The 15,446-nt window shown below is 42.2% G+C and overlaps 1 protein-coding gene across 5 annotated transcripts in view; it reads right to left on the bottom strand.

Moving 5' to 3' along the window:
• MAGI3 (membrane associated guanylate kinase, WW and PDZ domain containing 3) overlaps positions 1-15,446 on the bottom strand; it is a 172,417-nt gene that overhangs the window by 101,849 nt on the left and 55,122 nt on the right. For 4 of the 5 annotated variants that reach the window (XM_077334930.1, XM_077334933.1, XM_077334931.1 and 1 more), the window contains exons 2-3: positions 4,991-5,107; positions 546-665 (exon numbers count right to left, since the gene is read on the bottom strand). In XM_077334930.1, the coding sequence (XP_077191045.1) occupies positions 546-665; positions 4,991-5,107 (237 nt within the window). The remainder of the gene's footprint in view (positions 1-545; positions 666-4,990; positions 5,108-15,446) is intronic. The other variant, XM_077334932.1, reaches the window with a different exon arrangement.

The following is a 15,446-nucleotide window of genomic DNA, read 5'->3' as shown; positions in this document are numbered from 1 at the left end:
CCTATTTCTATGTAACCCTTTGAAAGCTAGACCAACTTTTCCTCTTCAGAATTTGTGAATTTAGGTTGTTAAGTATCCAGATAATATATCTTCACAATGTGAAATTAGTGGGAATATTACCAAGAAGTATAGTAAAAAGTAGGACTCAGAAGGGAAGATTAATGTGTATATAGAGCCAGTTGTGTATATATGTGTATATAGAGAGCCAGTTTGGTGTAGTGGTTAGGAGTGCGGACTTCTAATCTGGCATGCTGGGTTCGATTCTGCGCTCCCCCACATGCAACCAGCTGGGTGACCTTGGGCTCGCCACGGCGCTGATAAAATTGTTCTGACCGGGCAGTGATATCAGCGCTCTCTCAGCCTCACCCACCCCACAGGGTGTCTGTTGTGCGGAGAGCCGTAAGCTGTAAGCCGCTTTGAGCCTCCTTCGGGTAGGGAAAAGCGGCATATAAGAACCAACTCTTCTTCTTCTATATTATTGCAATGACAGAACAATGCCCATCTTGAAAGTTAGCTGGTGGATTGGTTTAAGTTTTTAAACATACCATCATATGTTCCACTTTCTAGGAGGGCTCCACTTTCTTCTAATGCTTTAAATTGCTCAACTGGAATGAAGTTATAGTCTACCCCAGGGACTTCCCCATCTCGTGGAGCTCTTGTAGTACCTGGGGGTGAGGGGAGAAGGGAAAGAAACAAATGTAAAGTTTTCTGGGATTTGTGCTTTGTTAAACATGTAGCTTGTCACAACAGTTGGCAGAAAAAGGACTGACTGCTATATAATATGCTACTACTGCTGCAAACTCATGATTAGAAAACTCAATCATAAGCACTCCGAGACATAAACATCGGGCAAAAAAAATATGTAGGCACAAAATATTTTCCACTACAAAAAGGAGAAAAATCTTAACTCATACAAGAGTCCAGGAAGCAAAAAACATTCACAAAAATGGAAGTGTCTGTAGGCCTATTGGAGGCGCACCAAAAAGTTTCTAAAATGTAATGTAGTTATAAAAATACCTGCATTAATCAATAACATTTAAATTCAAAACACCCAATGGCTCTTTGTATAGCCTCAAATAAAATCAGATCCTATACACATACTAAGGTCTCAATGCCACTGACCAATCGCAGTTCAGCATTGCTACCTTTATCAATGGTCTGGCATACACATAAATACGGAATATAAGAAAGGGGAAATGAATTTTGTAATGGATGGGTTTGGCTCCCTACTTGATTGGAAAACACTAACATGGACTGAAGATGCAAGCTGGGACACCATGATTAATGCTTGCCTTGACCAGGACCTGTTTTTGAGAACTTAAAGGTCTCCATTTATTTTATCTGGTCCCTTGGTCTACATATGTGACTAACAGTTAACACAGAGTCCACTGTCCATTGTCTATTATTAAGGTCTTTGTAAAGGAGCTAATACAATATCAAATTCACTGTACATTTGTACATTGTACATTGTATACTGTACTTATGTATATGCCAACTCACTGATAAAGGTGCCAATGCCGAAATGCGTTTAGTCAGTGGTGTTGATACCTTGGTATGTATATAGGATCTGATTTTATCTGAGGCTATACTTAGAGCCTTTGGGTCTTTTAATTTAAATGGTATTATGAATAAATACCGGTATTTTTATAACTACATTACATTTTAGAAACTTTTTGATGCACCCCCAATAGGCCTACAGACATTTCCCTTTTTGTTAACTCATTTTGATTCCTGGGTGTAAATCATTGTAACATATACTTTAATCCTTTAATTAATGTATGAAATCTTTATTTTCTTGACAAAAGGACTGCCAACATTTTAAGTCTGGGAGAAGGCCTTAAGTAGTTCCACTCATCTGCTTGGAGGCCGGTTCATTAAAAGTGATAAATCGGTGATGGGAATATTTCAGACTGGTGTCAAGAATAGGGTTGCCAACCTCCAGGTGTTAACAGAGAAAGCAACTTGTCGGCAATTGTGACAAGCAGAATGTACTCAATTGGATTAAAGAAATTTCTTCTTTATACTACCACACAGCCCATCTGTCAGTTTCCCCTGAACCTCCAGGTGGATGACACAGATCATCAGTTCATCTGGAGAAAATGGCCACTTTTCAAGTTTTCACCAAAACCCACCCTCCCCAGGTTCCAGACTCCAAATTTCCCAAAATTTCCCAATCTGGAGCTGGCAACCCTAGTTATGAACATGTGTAACCTATGAAATGAGAAGCCGCCATTCTAAAACTCTTGCATAAACAACAAATTTTTACTAATCTAGTGTCAGAATCAAACAGAGCACAAAGTCAATCACAACTACAAAAAGAATGTTGGGGGTTTCAATGAGCATGCCATTAGCTGCTAAGAAAACAAATCAACTCTGACAGTAAAGGAATAGAACATCAGGGAGAAAATAAAGAAAACAGGGTTCTTTCCTTCTATATGCTAATTTCAGTTTCCTTTTCAACTTCATGTTAGGGGGGGTACAAAAGAGTGAAAGCCATGTACTATCAATTTTTTAACTTATTCAGGTCAACGTGATCTACTTTTCAGGCATAGTTAAAACATTTTTAAAAAAAATCAAGCTATATGCAAAGTAAATTACTAAACACTCTTGAGGGGCAGCTTATAGTCAGCCAAAACATAAACACCCTTCCACAACACCTCCAACTATCACTTTGCAACATGCTGTTTGGCAGAAATGGACTTTGGAATAGATGACAATGGCATCGATACACTAAAGGTACAGTCTGTCCTCAAGCAGCCCTCATGGACACCAGCCAGTTATCAGGTTTCTAGGCCTTTCTTGGATTCAAGATTATATTACTGAGATGTCTGGGGGGTGATTAATTGCTTGCTTTCTCTCCCCACCCAAAGCTGGGGTGCATATCCTTGGGACAATAGGACTCCAGTAAGCTGTTACTAATCTCATCAACTCCCCATCTCCCCTTTCCTGTCATACCTGCAAAATCCAATTACCAACCACCCAAAGAATGTTCCACCCTAACTATTTCCTACCGTGTAATCCAGGGGGTTATCAAGACACTTTTATATCTCTGGATCTCTCCTTATGGTTATTGCTTTGGTTCATGAGAAGCTTCCAAGGTTCCGCCCTAGGCTTTTTCCTTACTCTGGACAGACCCATCACCTGCCTTCCAGCTTCTTCATCAAACACAGAAATCATATTAAGCATACTGTTTGAGGGCTAGTATGCCAAACTTTAGCTCAATATGATAATTTTTCTATTTAAGCTGAACACCAGCACTCATCAGCGTGTGTGTTCAGCAATTCTGCATACACTGCCTGGTCAGGCTCTTCTATGTCCCTGATGTGCTAGATGTTTTGTTGGAGCCATAGAGCATCTCCTTCTTTACGTCATGACAATAGTTGTAATTCCCCTCTACTCCCTCTTTTATTCCTGTTCAACCCTGATTTCTTTAATTAAAATTCTCGTGCGTGTTTCATTTGTTTTGGTCCGCAATCTTGTAAGTTATCGCATGTTTCATTTAATAAAGCCCACTTTCATTTACTCTGGTCTGGTTCATTTAAAAGTTTATAAGGGAATAACCCTGATATACACTGGTAGAGATTCCACTGTTACCCTTCTTACTAGCTAAATTCTCCATTATCAAATATGGGTAGTAATAACACTGTAATTAACCAAAGTACACACTCAATTTGTTTTTTTTCTGGTGGACTGATTCAGCATTTCTGAAATTAGGAGGTGTTATTGGGAAGCTTGAGTAATAGCAAGAGAGACTCAACTTCCTCTTCAACTCCATGGACCTTTCTTTTTCACCGCACTGGATTTTCTTCTCCATATTTTCTGCCAGAGGTAATCTCAGCCTTCTTGTAGTCTACCCGGTTATTTTTTTCTCTCTAACACTCCCAGATTTGTACCATCATCTAACTGACTGCATCAAACACCCACTCACTTCTGACACCAAATAATTTTAAGTTAAGTTAAATTATACTATTCCAAATAAAGGCCTTAGGGAGCCACACCGTTTTAACAGCATATTACCAGATGATTTTAAAGAATACAATTAATATAACCAAATTTTAATCTATATTTTAACACTTTAATTATTCTATTAATGCCTAGAGGAGAAGGGTTCCTACCTCATGTTTTACGATGGAACTTGGTGAACTGAAATGGCTGTCGTACCACTGATGAAAATTTGGGCCATGTCTCTATAACACTAATTAAAACCGCTTCAATACACTTCCTCTTAAATCCAAACTCCTACTTTGCAGCATAGTTCAATTTTCTCACTAAGACTCAAAGGAGAATTACATAGTGTAAAGTCAATTCAGTCAATAGGAAGGGACATTCAATAATAAAACTAAGATGTGAAAATTAAAATTATCCCAGTCAAGACTTTGATTCAGTATTCCCTTAGACTTTTTTCTGGCTACAAGGGAAGGTTTGCACACACAAGACTATTCAATAGTTTTATGGTTGAAGCTCAGCCATACTAGAATTACTTTTCTAAACTGGCACACAGAATGGCAGCCGTATGGGTTGTTGGAGGGGGTGATAGTTTTGCCACCAGGAATTGTGCTGATGTAATTGGTTTAATGGGGGGTTTTAATGGGGAGTTATGTGATTTATATGGGTTTTATTATCATGAAACCCGCCATGAGACGGCTTGCCATGAGTGGCGGGACATAAATCTAACAAACAAACAACTCTTTTCCTCAGATGAAGGCAGCTTCCCTTCTCATATCATACTTTTCTCCTATTCCTGGAGAGAAAATTAACAGAAATATGTCCTTGTGTTCTTCCCCTTACCTGAAGTTTTAGGATTACCACCAGCAAACAAATTCACCAAATATAGTTGTGGTCTCCCCCACACAGTTCTTTTCCCAATATTCATCTCACCTATGCTCTCTTAATGTAAGCAGTATTTATGACTATGCAATGTATATTTGACGTGCTCTCCTACAAATATCTGATGCTTAACCAAAATATTATTATATCCATGTATACTTACATGGGATGGTTCTCAAGTAAAGATTGTCTCTGATCACTTGTTGTAGTTTATGATCTATGGAGCCTTTCTGGAACTGCAGGCTTAGGTAGTGACGCAGATCTTTATTGATGACTTTCCCTGTAAAGCAAAAGCAGAAAATCATGAAAAACTTGCAATATATAACATGATATATCAGACACAATTCATCTCTCTAAGCCTCTTCATCATCCCATTGTTTTTCAGGTGTGTCTTAAGTACAAAGACTGCAAACAGAAAGGTTATCTACCTAAGTCAAGCAGTTCATACTTCTGTGACTTACAGCCAACTAACAGTCTTGCTTGTTCAACACAAACCTCTGTGACTTTGTATATCTGCCTCTTGTGTAGCCCCTTGCCTGTAAGCTTTTGGAAGCTTTTTTTAGCCTTTTCTCCTTTAGTATCTTCTTTCTCCATGGCTTTTGAGTGATTCCTCACCTCTCCCCAATACCTTACACTCTACACTTAACCCACTGCCTCCTCGGCTTCCTTCTTTTCAGGAGCTTTGTTTTTATGCCTCTTTCCATTTACCTTCCTGGTTCTCAGACTTTCCTTCCTACCGGCTAAAAGCACACAGACCTTCCTTCTATGGCTCATGAAAACCCACTCCATGTATCAATAATCCCTTTATGTCACACATCTTGAATCAAATAGTTATGTTTTTATGAATACCATGCAGTACAGAAACTCAGGTGGGATTTTCAGGCAACTAACACCGACAACCTTTTAGCATAAGACTGAACAGTGTTCAGAATAAATTATTTTCATACAAGGGCACTGACAGACTAGTAGACAATTTTTGCTCCTGAAGTGTGATAAGTAACACTTATCTGACAATGTGATATATGCATGTGCTAATGCTAGAAAAACTCCAATAAGCCTTTACTATCAGTTTACTTTCAGAACTCTTAAGTGCCTAATTGTTCTAAACACTGAATGGTCTAATAAATGTATGCTCTGGGAAGTCTAATGTATGGAATCAACAGGGGCAACTGCTAAAAGGAAGACACATTAGTGCAGGCGTGATAGTGCCCAATCATTTGCATACTTAATATATTGATTAGATAATTAGTGTGTTGGAAGTAAAAGGGCAGCATAAAAGTGAACTAGCGCATTATGTCAAAATGTACCTGCAGGAAAAACCAAAAATAAACAAAGCACTAAAATCCAAACATACTTGGATTTTTTTAATGAAAACCATAACGACATATTGGGTCCTTTAAATTTAGTGTAAAAATATGTAGTGTTCGTGGCCTTAAAATTATGAGAATTTTAAGTTTTGCATTCTTTCTTAAAATGAGCTTCTGCACTTCAGGATGTCATGGATGAAAATCTTTAACAGCTGGTTGCTGTTAAATAAAAGGCTAAGGCCTAAGTGGGCAGAGAGTGGGTGGGGCCGGGCTGGGTGAGGGCCCTCACTAGGACAGACAAGAGTTCTAGGCAGTCGGGTGAGGGCCCAATTGGAAGGCATGAAAGCGACGGGGAAGCGGCGCCATGGCATGAGTACAGAAGGAGACCTTCCCCCCGGGCCCAGAAGCCTGCTGCTGGGTGGGGGGGGGGAAGGAGTCCTTCCCCCGGGTCTAGAAGCACACTCGCAGGGCCCAAAAGGCCTCCTGCCCTCCCTCCTTCCCTTTCTAGCGCCCGTTGTATTTAAAAGTACAACAGGCTTTAAATCTAGTGTAATATTGTTCAAGGTTAGGAAGTTGCCTACTCTCCTGGCATTCCCCATATTATACAAAATTGAATTATTCAGCGCTTGGCTCTCATGGCCCTTTCTTGCATGCCTAGGGAAATGCTGATTGCCACTTTGGGGTCAGAAGGCACATTTCCTCCAGATCAGACTGATCAGGGGTTCTGGGGGTGGTGGCTTGGAGGGGGGCATCATCTGGACATGGAATTGGAGTCACTGTGGGTGGGCAGGTAGGTGTGAATTTCCTGCATTATGCAGAGGGGTGGACTAGATGACCCTGGAGTTGCCTTCCAACTCTATGGTTCTATGATTCTATGATGCTTTCCTTGACTTTGTTCAGTAACCATGATGGCCTCCTTGAGGTTTTGATGGCATCTTTCTATCTGAACTTTAAGTACTGTTTCATAACATTTCTTCACAATATTATCATCCTTTTACAATATTCCTATCAAGTATCATTAGCAAGCTTGTCATATCACAGGAAAACCACTGCCATCTAACTCACAAATAATTCTGTATTACTGTTCTTCTGACACAAGGGTACAAAGCAATCCATTGTTGTCTGTCAGCTTCCTAGAAAACATTTTATCTAGGGATGAGTAAAGCACTGGAAATTAAAATCTGCAAGCATCAACAGAATGTCAAAACCTTAAACTGGAAATATTTTTAGTGTGATATTTTAAGATGATAAAGAGAAAGAGGAAACCTGCATGTCACAACATCAAAGAGTCACATCTAATGAGCTCAACTTCCCTGATTGTTCTTTAAGGTATGTACCGCAGCATACAAATATATGCAACTGCCCAACACAAATGAGAGTAATTATTATTCTACAAATCTGAGCTACTATTAAAAGCCAAAATGATAGGCCGAGGTCATTATCTAATTGTTTTTAACCTACTATTTAACTTTCACTGTGGACAATAAAAAAGATTCTATTTAAACAGCCTGGTTGCTCCCACACATAGTCATGAGACTATAGCCCTGTCCCCACGATATTTATAAACCACCTTTCGTCTTAGAATCATAGAGTTGGAAGGGGCCATACAGGCCATCTAGTCCAACCCCCTGCTCAATGCAGGATCAGCCCTAAGCATACTAAAGCATCCAAGAAAAGTGTGTATCCAACCTTTGCTTGAAGACTGCTAGTGAGGGGAAGTTCACCACCTCCTTAGGCAGCCTATTCTACTGCTGAACTACTCTGACTGTGAAATTTTTTCCCCTGATATCTAGCCTATATCGTTGTACTTGAAGTTTAAACCCATTACTGTGTGTCCTCTCCTCTGCGGCCAACAGAAACAGCATCCTGCCCTCCTCCAAGTGACAACCTTTCAAATACTTAAAGAGGCATGTCAAGACCCAAAGCAGGTTACTAAAATATGAAAACATTAAATCAACAGGATATATCACCCATGGAACTGTTTCTCATTATATTCTCTAGCTGCCATAGTTCACACAAAAGCTTATACCCAGAATTAAACATTGTTGGTTTAAAAGTATCACTGCATTCAACAGATACAGATTTGGAAATCTTGTATTAAAGGGCCCTTCTATTGAGGAGGAGAGAGGCCTCTCCCAGAGTCCACCTTCCAGATCAGCCATTTCCTCCAAGAGAACATATCTATTTTGTCTGGATTTCAGTTGCAATGCTGGGAGATCTTTAGGTCCCACCTGGAAGTTGGTGATCTGAGCCCTGGCAACAACCTCTGAAGGACTTGATATCACTGGAATGACTCAACAAGGCCTGGCTGTTTACAGCTGTTCAACAGCAGTCCTCCTATGAAAGCCAGTGTGGTATAAGAGACTTCAGATTAGTGTCTGTGAGGCACAGGTTCAAATCCCCATCTTGTTTTGGAAGTTCACTGGGAACAGATGGGGCAAGCAACATATGGTGATTGGTAATATTTGATCACTTTCACAGCCAATTTTATTTCTCCCATGTTTGTGTGAATAACAACTGAATTTCAAGGGAATTGATTGGCTGTTTTGGCAAAGAATTCTCATTGGCTGTATTTGGATGTGTGACACAGTATACTAATGTAACAGAATTAATTTTTGCTATATATTCCCACGGTCATGTAAGGAGTTCTTAGTCCGACGAAGAGTGCTTGCACTTGAAAGCTCACACCCTGAATAAATTTTTGCTGGTCTTAAAGGTGCTACTGGACTCTGATTCTGTTGTGCTACTTCAGACCAACACGGCCACCCATTTGAACCTAGAGGTATTATAGTTCTGCAGAGTCTGCAAGGCAGCACATTCCACTGGGCCCATGGTTAAGGCCAGGGTGAATATTGAAAGGGCCTCCCTAAAGTTCCTCCCCATTTTCCTCTTCATCCATGCCCCTGAGAGACCTGCCACAATCAACAGGCAGAATATGAAATGATGGCAGGCACATGGGAGGAAGGGAATAGATAATCAGACAGTAAATTAGCAATTATTTTAAAACAATAACAGCAACCATTTCATCACTTAGAAACAAACCATCCCAAACCAGAAAAAATTTCATGTCATAATGGCATTCTGCCAGAATTTAGTTTAAAAGCTATTTTGCCATCTTTTTGATTGGAAGTGCCAACAGTCTGGAGGCTATCTCTTCCATTCAAAACGCATCCTGGTGCCTAACTAATTTAAACCCTTCTTCTCAACACCACTGCCTCACCCATGCCTCTCTAGCCTGCCGTGCATGTGGGACAGGCAGACTTCTGAGAAGACTACCTTGAGTCCTTCCCCTTGTATTGACTGTTGATATTGGGCAATCAGTACAGTTCTTTTTCTTCTAGGTTTGTTTTTCTGAAGTTCTTTCCTTGAAAATATATGCATTTAATATAATGCTACCCCTTATAGGCAAGAGTCATCTTTGGCAAGTAAACTCTGCTGAATTTTAGTTACTCTTTAAATAGTTCCCTTTTAAAATGGTAAAGATAAAGGTAAAGGTATCCCCTGTGCAAGCACTGGGTCATGTCTGACCCTTGGGGTGACGTCCTCTAGCGTTTTCATGGCAGACTCAATACGGGGTGGTTTGCCAGTGCCTTCCCCAGTAATTACCGTTTAAAATGGACAGCTAGTCAAAAGGCAACTAGTTAAAAGACAACTAATCACTTGATCTACCAAATATTACCAATAATGGACAAGTATTTTCAAGCATTACCATTATGGAGAACAGGTGCTTTAAATTCCCAGATCAGATACTTTTGCCAACTAAGGAAACAAATAAGTCAAGTATTTTTGTAACACAAAGGGGCCATGCTAATCTTCTGTGTCATTCCAATTTTAGTACAAGTGCTGCTGAAGTAAGCAAAATGTTATAAAGGAGATAATAATATCATAAATGATTTAATCTCACTTTAGAATAAGATTAGAAATAGAACTGCCCTGTATATTTCCCCATTGGCATCAGTAGAGGGGGAATGGGACATAGCTGCAGATCAGAATTATACTCAAATAAATTTATGGGAAGAAGCTTCCTTAGCTTGTTAAAAGGATTTAATAAAAGATAACATGATTGTTAGCTAGTAAAATACTAGTCATGTGTTTATTTCCAGATTTAAAGGTACTTGTACTTACTACCCTTATTAAGAAGGCATGGATTTTTTTTAATAAAACCCGGAATTAGTTTTAAAACCTAAGTGTGGTATTTTATCTCAGTTGTATACCTTGCTGTTAGAATTAGAGGAGGCAGTCAACACCTGAGAGATAAGGTAGCGTGGTTGTTTACGATATGCATTGACAAGATCTGTACTTGGAAGGACCACTGCTGGCTGTTCAATAACAGAAATGTTATAAAATGGTGCATCAATGGGATCCATTACTGTGGAGATTATCAAGGGTTTATTCATATTTCTCAGGTGCATGTTGGTTTTATTCTAAGGTTAAAGCTTCTCACATTCCCCCTCCCCACATTCTGATGGCCATGTGAGCATGCACAGAAATATTGCAACAGTGGCTGATTCAATGTTAAATGTAGTACAAAAGGTCCCCGAGATTGTTTTATTGAATATGCTTAGGTGCTATAATCAGTGGTTAAACATTTGCTAAAGTTGCAAGACTGGTTCTGGCAGACAGAATAACTTCCAACTAACAGGATTGATTAAAGAACATTTGGGAGACAGTGAAATTAGGTTTCCTGCTTAATTTAATAAAAAAAAAAATTAAAGGTTGAGAACTATATTGAATTTAGGGGGTGTGTATCTGCCTAATCCAAGCCAAAATACTCCCAAACAAACCTCATCAGTATTTGGGGGGTATTAATTCAGATTGGGTGGAGGGGGGTGAGATTTTTCCAACTACTGAAATAGCCAAGCCTGAAAAATCCTGAAAACATTTGGGATTTTTTGAGACTGCTGGATAGCTAAGATTACTTTAAATGCTTCAGACTCAGAATTCACTCCAAGTCACGTAACTTCACAGCTTGGAATGAGTCATTTAAAGGAATCTGGGTCTTTTTAAATGCCTTGGGCCCATGGAGCTGAAAAAATTGGCAAACTGGTATTGGGATTTGTAAATATCAATATTTTTCAGATTTGGAAGCTGGAAAATGACATGTGTTTTTTGCACATCCCTAATTGGATTCTTTGTTATGTTGAAACAATTATTTGCAGATACAAAAGAAGCTTAGTTATGTGTATTGGTCTGTTTTGGATTATATTTGGCAATGTAAGCAAAAACCCTTTTTATAAAGCACATTTTAGTTGTAGTGGATATATATAATAGTTAACAATGTTAAGGTAAAGTGTCCATAAGTATGCACAATTACACTGTGGCATTCTTTGACTTCATAGAACATTTGAATGGAAAGAAAATATTTATACATAAAATTATTAAAGTTTACTGTCACAGGATATAGTGATGGCCACAGGAATAAACAGCTTTAAAAAGAGACAGGTCTGTCAGTGGAGGACAGGTCTATCAGTGGTTACTAGCCTGGTGACTGAGAGGAACCTTCACATTCTGAGGAACTATACCTCTGATTCCAGAGGCAGGAGGCAACAACAAGAGTTTGACCTCTATGCCCTTCAAAGGAACTGGCTGGCCACCATATGAGACAGGATACTGGACTAGATGGACCACTGGTCTGATCCAGCAAGGCTCTTCTTATGTTCTAATGACACTATTTAAACACTTTTAAACAGGTTGTCTGGCTTGCCAATACTACCTTCAAGAATGAGGAAAAAACACTTCAGCTTCCATAACTTAAGTCTCTTATACATCTGCAGTCAAATCTCATACAGAAGGGCCTCTCAACAAGTGCTACTCTTCGTATTTTGTTGTTAATTTGGACTAATTTATTTAAATAGCTGGGGCGGGGGGACTGCACTGCACATTCAAGATATTGGGTATCTACATAATCACACACTTGAGACAAACTCTCAGTTTATAACTCAAAAGCTCTTTATGTTGGTGTAGCAGTTAAGACAAGGATGTTTTAATTGTTCGATACTTTATTTATTTTATATCTACAAGAATTTAAGCCACCGTGGCTGCCAGACAGCGGGCACTAGAAGAAAGGCTCCTGCACTCGGCTGGCCCAGCCAGCAAGTGGGGCAGAGAGCGGGCACGGCTTCCCGCGGCCCTGGGAGCACAGCCGACGTATCCACAATTCGCCCGGTGTGCTCCCTGGGCGGGAGGGAGGGGGGCGGGGAGGGGGAAGGGCACAGTAGGGTTGGCCTGGGCCAGGGAAGCATGGCCGGTTAGTCTGTGATGTGTCTGGCGTGCTCCCCGGGTCGTATGATGGTGGGCGATGGGCGGGGAGGAGGACGGGCGCAGGAGGGTTGGCCCGAGCCGAGGAAGCACAGCCGATGTGCCTGTAACGCGTCTGGTGTGCTCCCAGGGCCACGGGCGAGCGGCGGGGAGGGGGACGGGGGCAGGAGGATTCCCATGGCCCGGGAAGAATGGCCTATGCGTCCGCGGCGCATCGGGCGTCCTTGCAGGGCTGCGGGAAGCCTCCCATGGCTGGCCCCCTCCCTGGCGCTTCCATGCAGGGCTCAGAGGGGCAAGGGCTGAATGGAAGGCTCCCCAGGCTGGCCGACGACCTACCTCATAGGCGGGCAGCCGCATAACGGCAGCAGCTGCCTGAAGTCGGCCAAGGTGCAGGGGGGGTCGGGAGGCGCACAGCGCCTCCCGAATCATCAGTCCACGGGCAAGGGGCTAATGGGCAGCAGCGCACATTGGCCCCTTTGCCCTGGACTGACAAGCGGAGGGGCCAATCGGCAGGCACTTCGCACCTGCCGATTAGCCTCTCCGCTTGTCAGTCCGGGACCAAGGGGCCAATGGGCCCCTTTGCCCATCCTGGACATGGCCCACCGTACCCCCCTTACCCTTTTATTTATACCACTCCCATGGAGCGGTTACAGATACTGCCACCCCCAGCATTGCAGATGAACACCTTAAAAACATCATCAGAATATCATAAAATCAACAACCCTCAAAATACCTAGAAGTTAAAAATGGCAGCTGGAATACATAACTCCGCTCCTCACAATGCTTCAAGCAGTTGGAGTCAGTATGGTATATACTTTAACAATTGGCAATGGAACCCAGATCAACCAATGTTTCTGGACATAGCCTAATACCTAGTCCAGGAACCAGGGGGGGATCCGTTCTCATAACCCCGGAGCCTTTACCCAGCCTCAACCAAATGCCTGTTGGAAGAGCTTCAACTTGCAGGCCATGCAAAGCCCAGAGAGCTCCATTATGGACCACAGCTCTTATGGGAGCTCATTCCACCAGGTAGGGGCCAGGACCAAAAAGGCCAGGCATGCTTCCTGGGGACCTGGGACCTTCAGCAGATTCATACCCACAGAGCAAGGTGCCCTGCAGGGGGGGGGCATAAGGAAGTAGGTGGGTCCCACAGGTAGGTAGGGCCCAAGCCACGTATAGCCTTAAACTTGATCCAGAAGCAGACCGGTAACCAGTGCAGCTGTCTCAGCAACGGCTGGACATGGGACCTCCAAGATGACTTAGTGAGGACCCATGCAGCCGCATTCTGTACCAGCTGCAGTTTCCAGATTTAAGATAAGCCTGCATAAAGTGAGTTACAGAAATCTAGCCTGGAAGTGACCGTTGCAAGGATAACTGTACCAGCTGCAGTTTCCAGATTTAAGATAAGCCTGCATAAAGTGAGTTACAGAAATCTAGCCTGGAAGTGACCGTTGCAAGGATAACTGTGGCCAGGTGTTACAAGGACATGCCAGTAGCCATGCCTGGCATAGATGAAAAAGTGCTGTCTGGGCTACCTTCATGATCTGAGCCTCCATAGATAGTGAGGCATCGAAGATCACTCCCAAATTCCTGGATAATGGTGCAGATTTCAATCCATTCAGGCAGGGGAGTCGTACTTCCTGATGCTGCCTTGTTCTCCCCAACCACAGGACCTCTGTTTTGGTGGGGTTAAGTTTCAGGTGACTCTTCATGATCCACCCAAATTCCTGGATAATGGTGCAGATTTCAATCCATTCAGGCAGGGGAGTCGTACTTCCTGATGCTGCCTTGTTCTCCCCAACCACAGGACCTCTGTTTTGGTGGGGTTAAGTTTCAGGTGACTCTTCATGATCCACCCAGCCACTTCTTACAAACTACTGGTGAATATTTCTGGGAGGAGATCTGTCCATCCATCAGGAGATAGAGCTGGGTGTCATCTTCATACTGATGAAATCCCAGCCCATAACTCTGGACCAACTGGGCTAGAGGGTACATGTAGATGTTATAAAGTAGGGGAGATTATTGCCCCCTGCAGCATCCCACACTGGAGTACAAAATGGTCCGACAACTCCTCCCCTACCGCAACCCTTTGTGACCTGTTCTTTAAAAAGGCTGTTCCCCCTAACCCTGTGTCAGTGAGGCGGCAGACCAAAAGCTCATGATCGACTACATCAAATGTGGCCAATAGATCTAATAACATGAGAATGGCCAACCCACCTCAATCCAGTTGGCGCCAGAGATCATCCATCAGAGATCATCCACCAGCATGTCTCCACCACATGGCCAGGATGGAAACCAGACTGATCTGAGTCAAGGGCTGAATTTTCCTCCAAAAATGCCAGGAGCTGGTCCTCTCAACTACCTCACCCAGGAACGCATGATGCGATGCTGAGCAATAGCTGGTGGAGACCCGTGGGTCCAACAATGGTTTCTTCAGAAGAGGATGAACCACTGCTACCTTGAGCCTCTGAGAGAACTCTCCAAAGAAAGGGAGAAGTTGACAATTTCCCTCAGTGGATCAGCCATGATGGACAGGGATCAAGGAGACAAGTGGTTGCCTTCACTGACCCCAGCAATTTGTCCACTTTGGGTAGAGAGCTGCCTGAAGCCATCAAACCTAATCCCCCCACGATGGCCACGGAGCTTCTAGTTCACATTCTTTATCAACTGTGGTAGTATGTTTGCAGCAGAGTAATAAGACTTTATCCACAAAAAAGCCTGCTAAAGCCTCACAGTCTAAGTCCAATTTACTAGTATTTTGACGCCCTTTCTTGAGGGCAGTAGGAATCTGATCTACCCAGGCGAGAGCTAGCAGCGAAATAATCTGCAGAAATAATCTGCAGAAATAATTTCTGCAGCAAAATAATCACCATTTTCACCGTCATTTCGTATGCCCTCATAAGCATATGATGAGATGTCCTTGGCACCTCGTCGCTAGTCTTCCACCACACTCACTCTAGTCGTCTAACCTCCCTCTTCTTCTCCCAAAGCTCCAAGGAAAACCAAGGAGCCTGTTTGAAGTGAGGTCAGATAACATTTTAGCTATACTAGATA

The sequence above is a fragment of the Paroedura picta genome, chromosome 4 (genome assembly GCF_049243985.1).
Source record: "Paroedura picta isolate Pp20150507F chromosome 4, Ppicta_v3.0, whole genome shotgun sequence".
Lineage (NCBI taxonomy): Eukaryota > Metazoa > Chordata > Lepidosauria > Squamata > Gekkonidae > Paroedura > Paroedura picta.
This window is presented reverse-complemented; position numbering and strand designations above follow the sequence as displayed.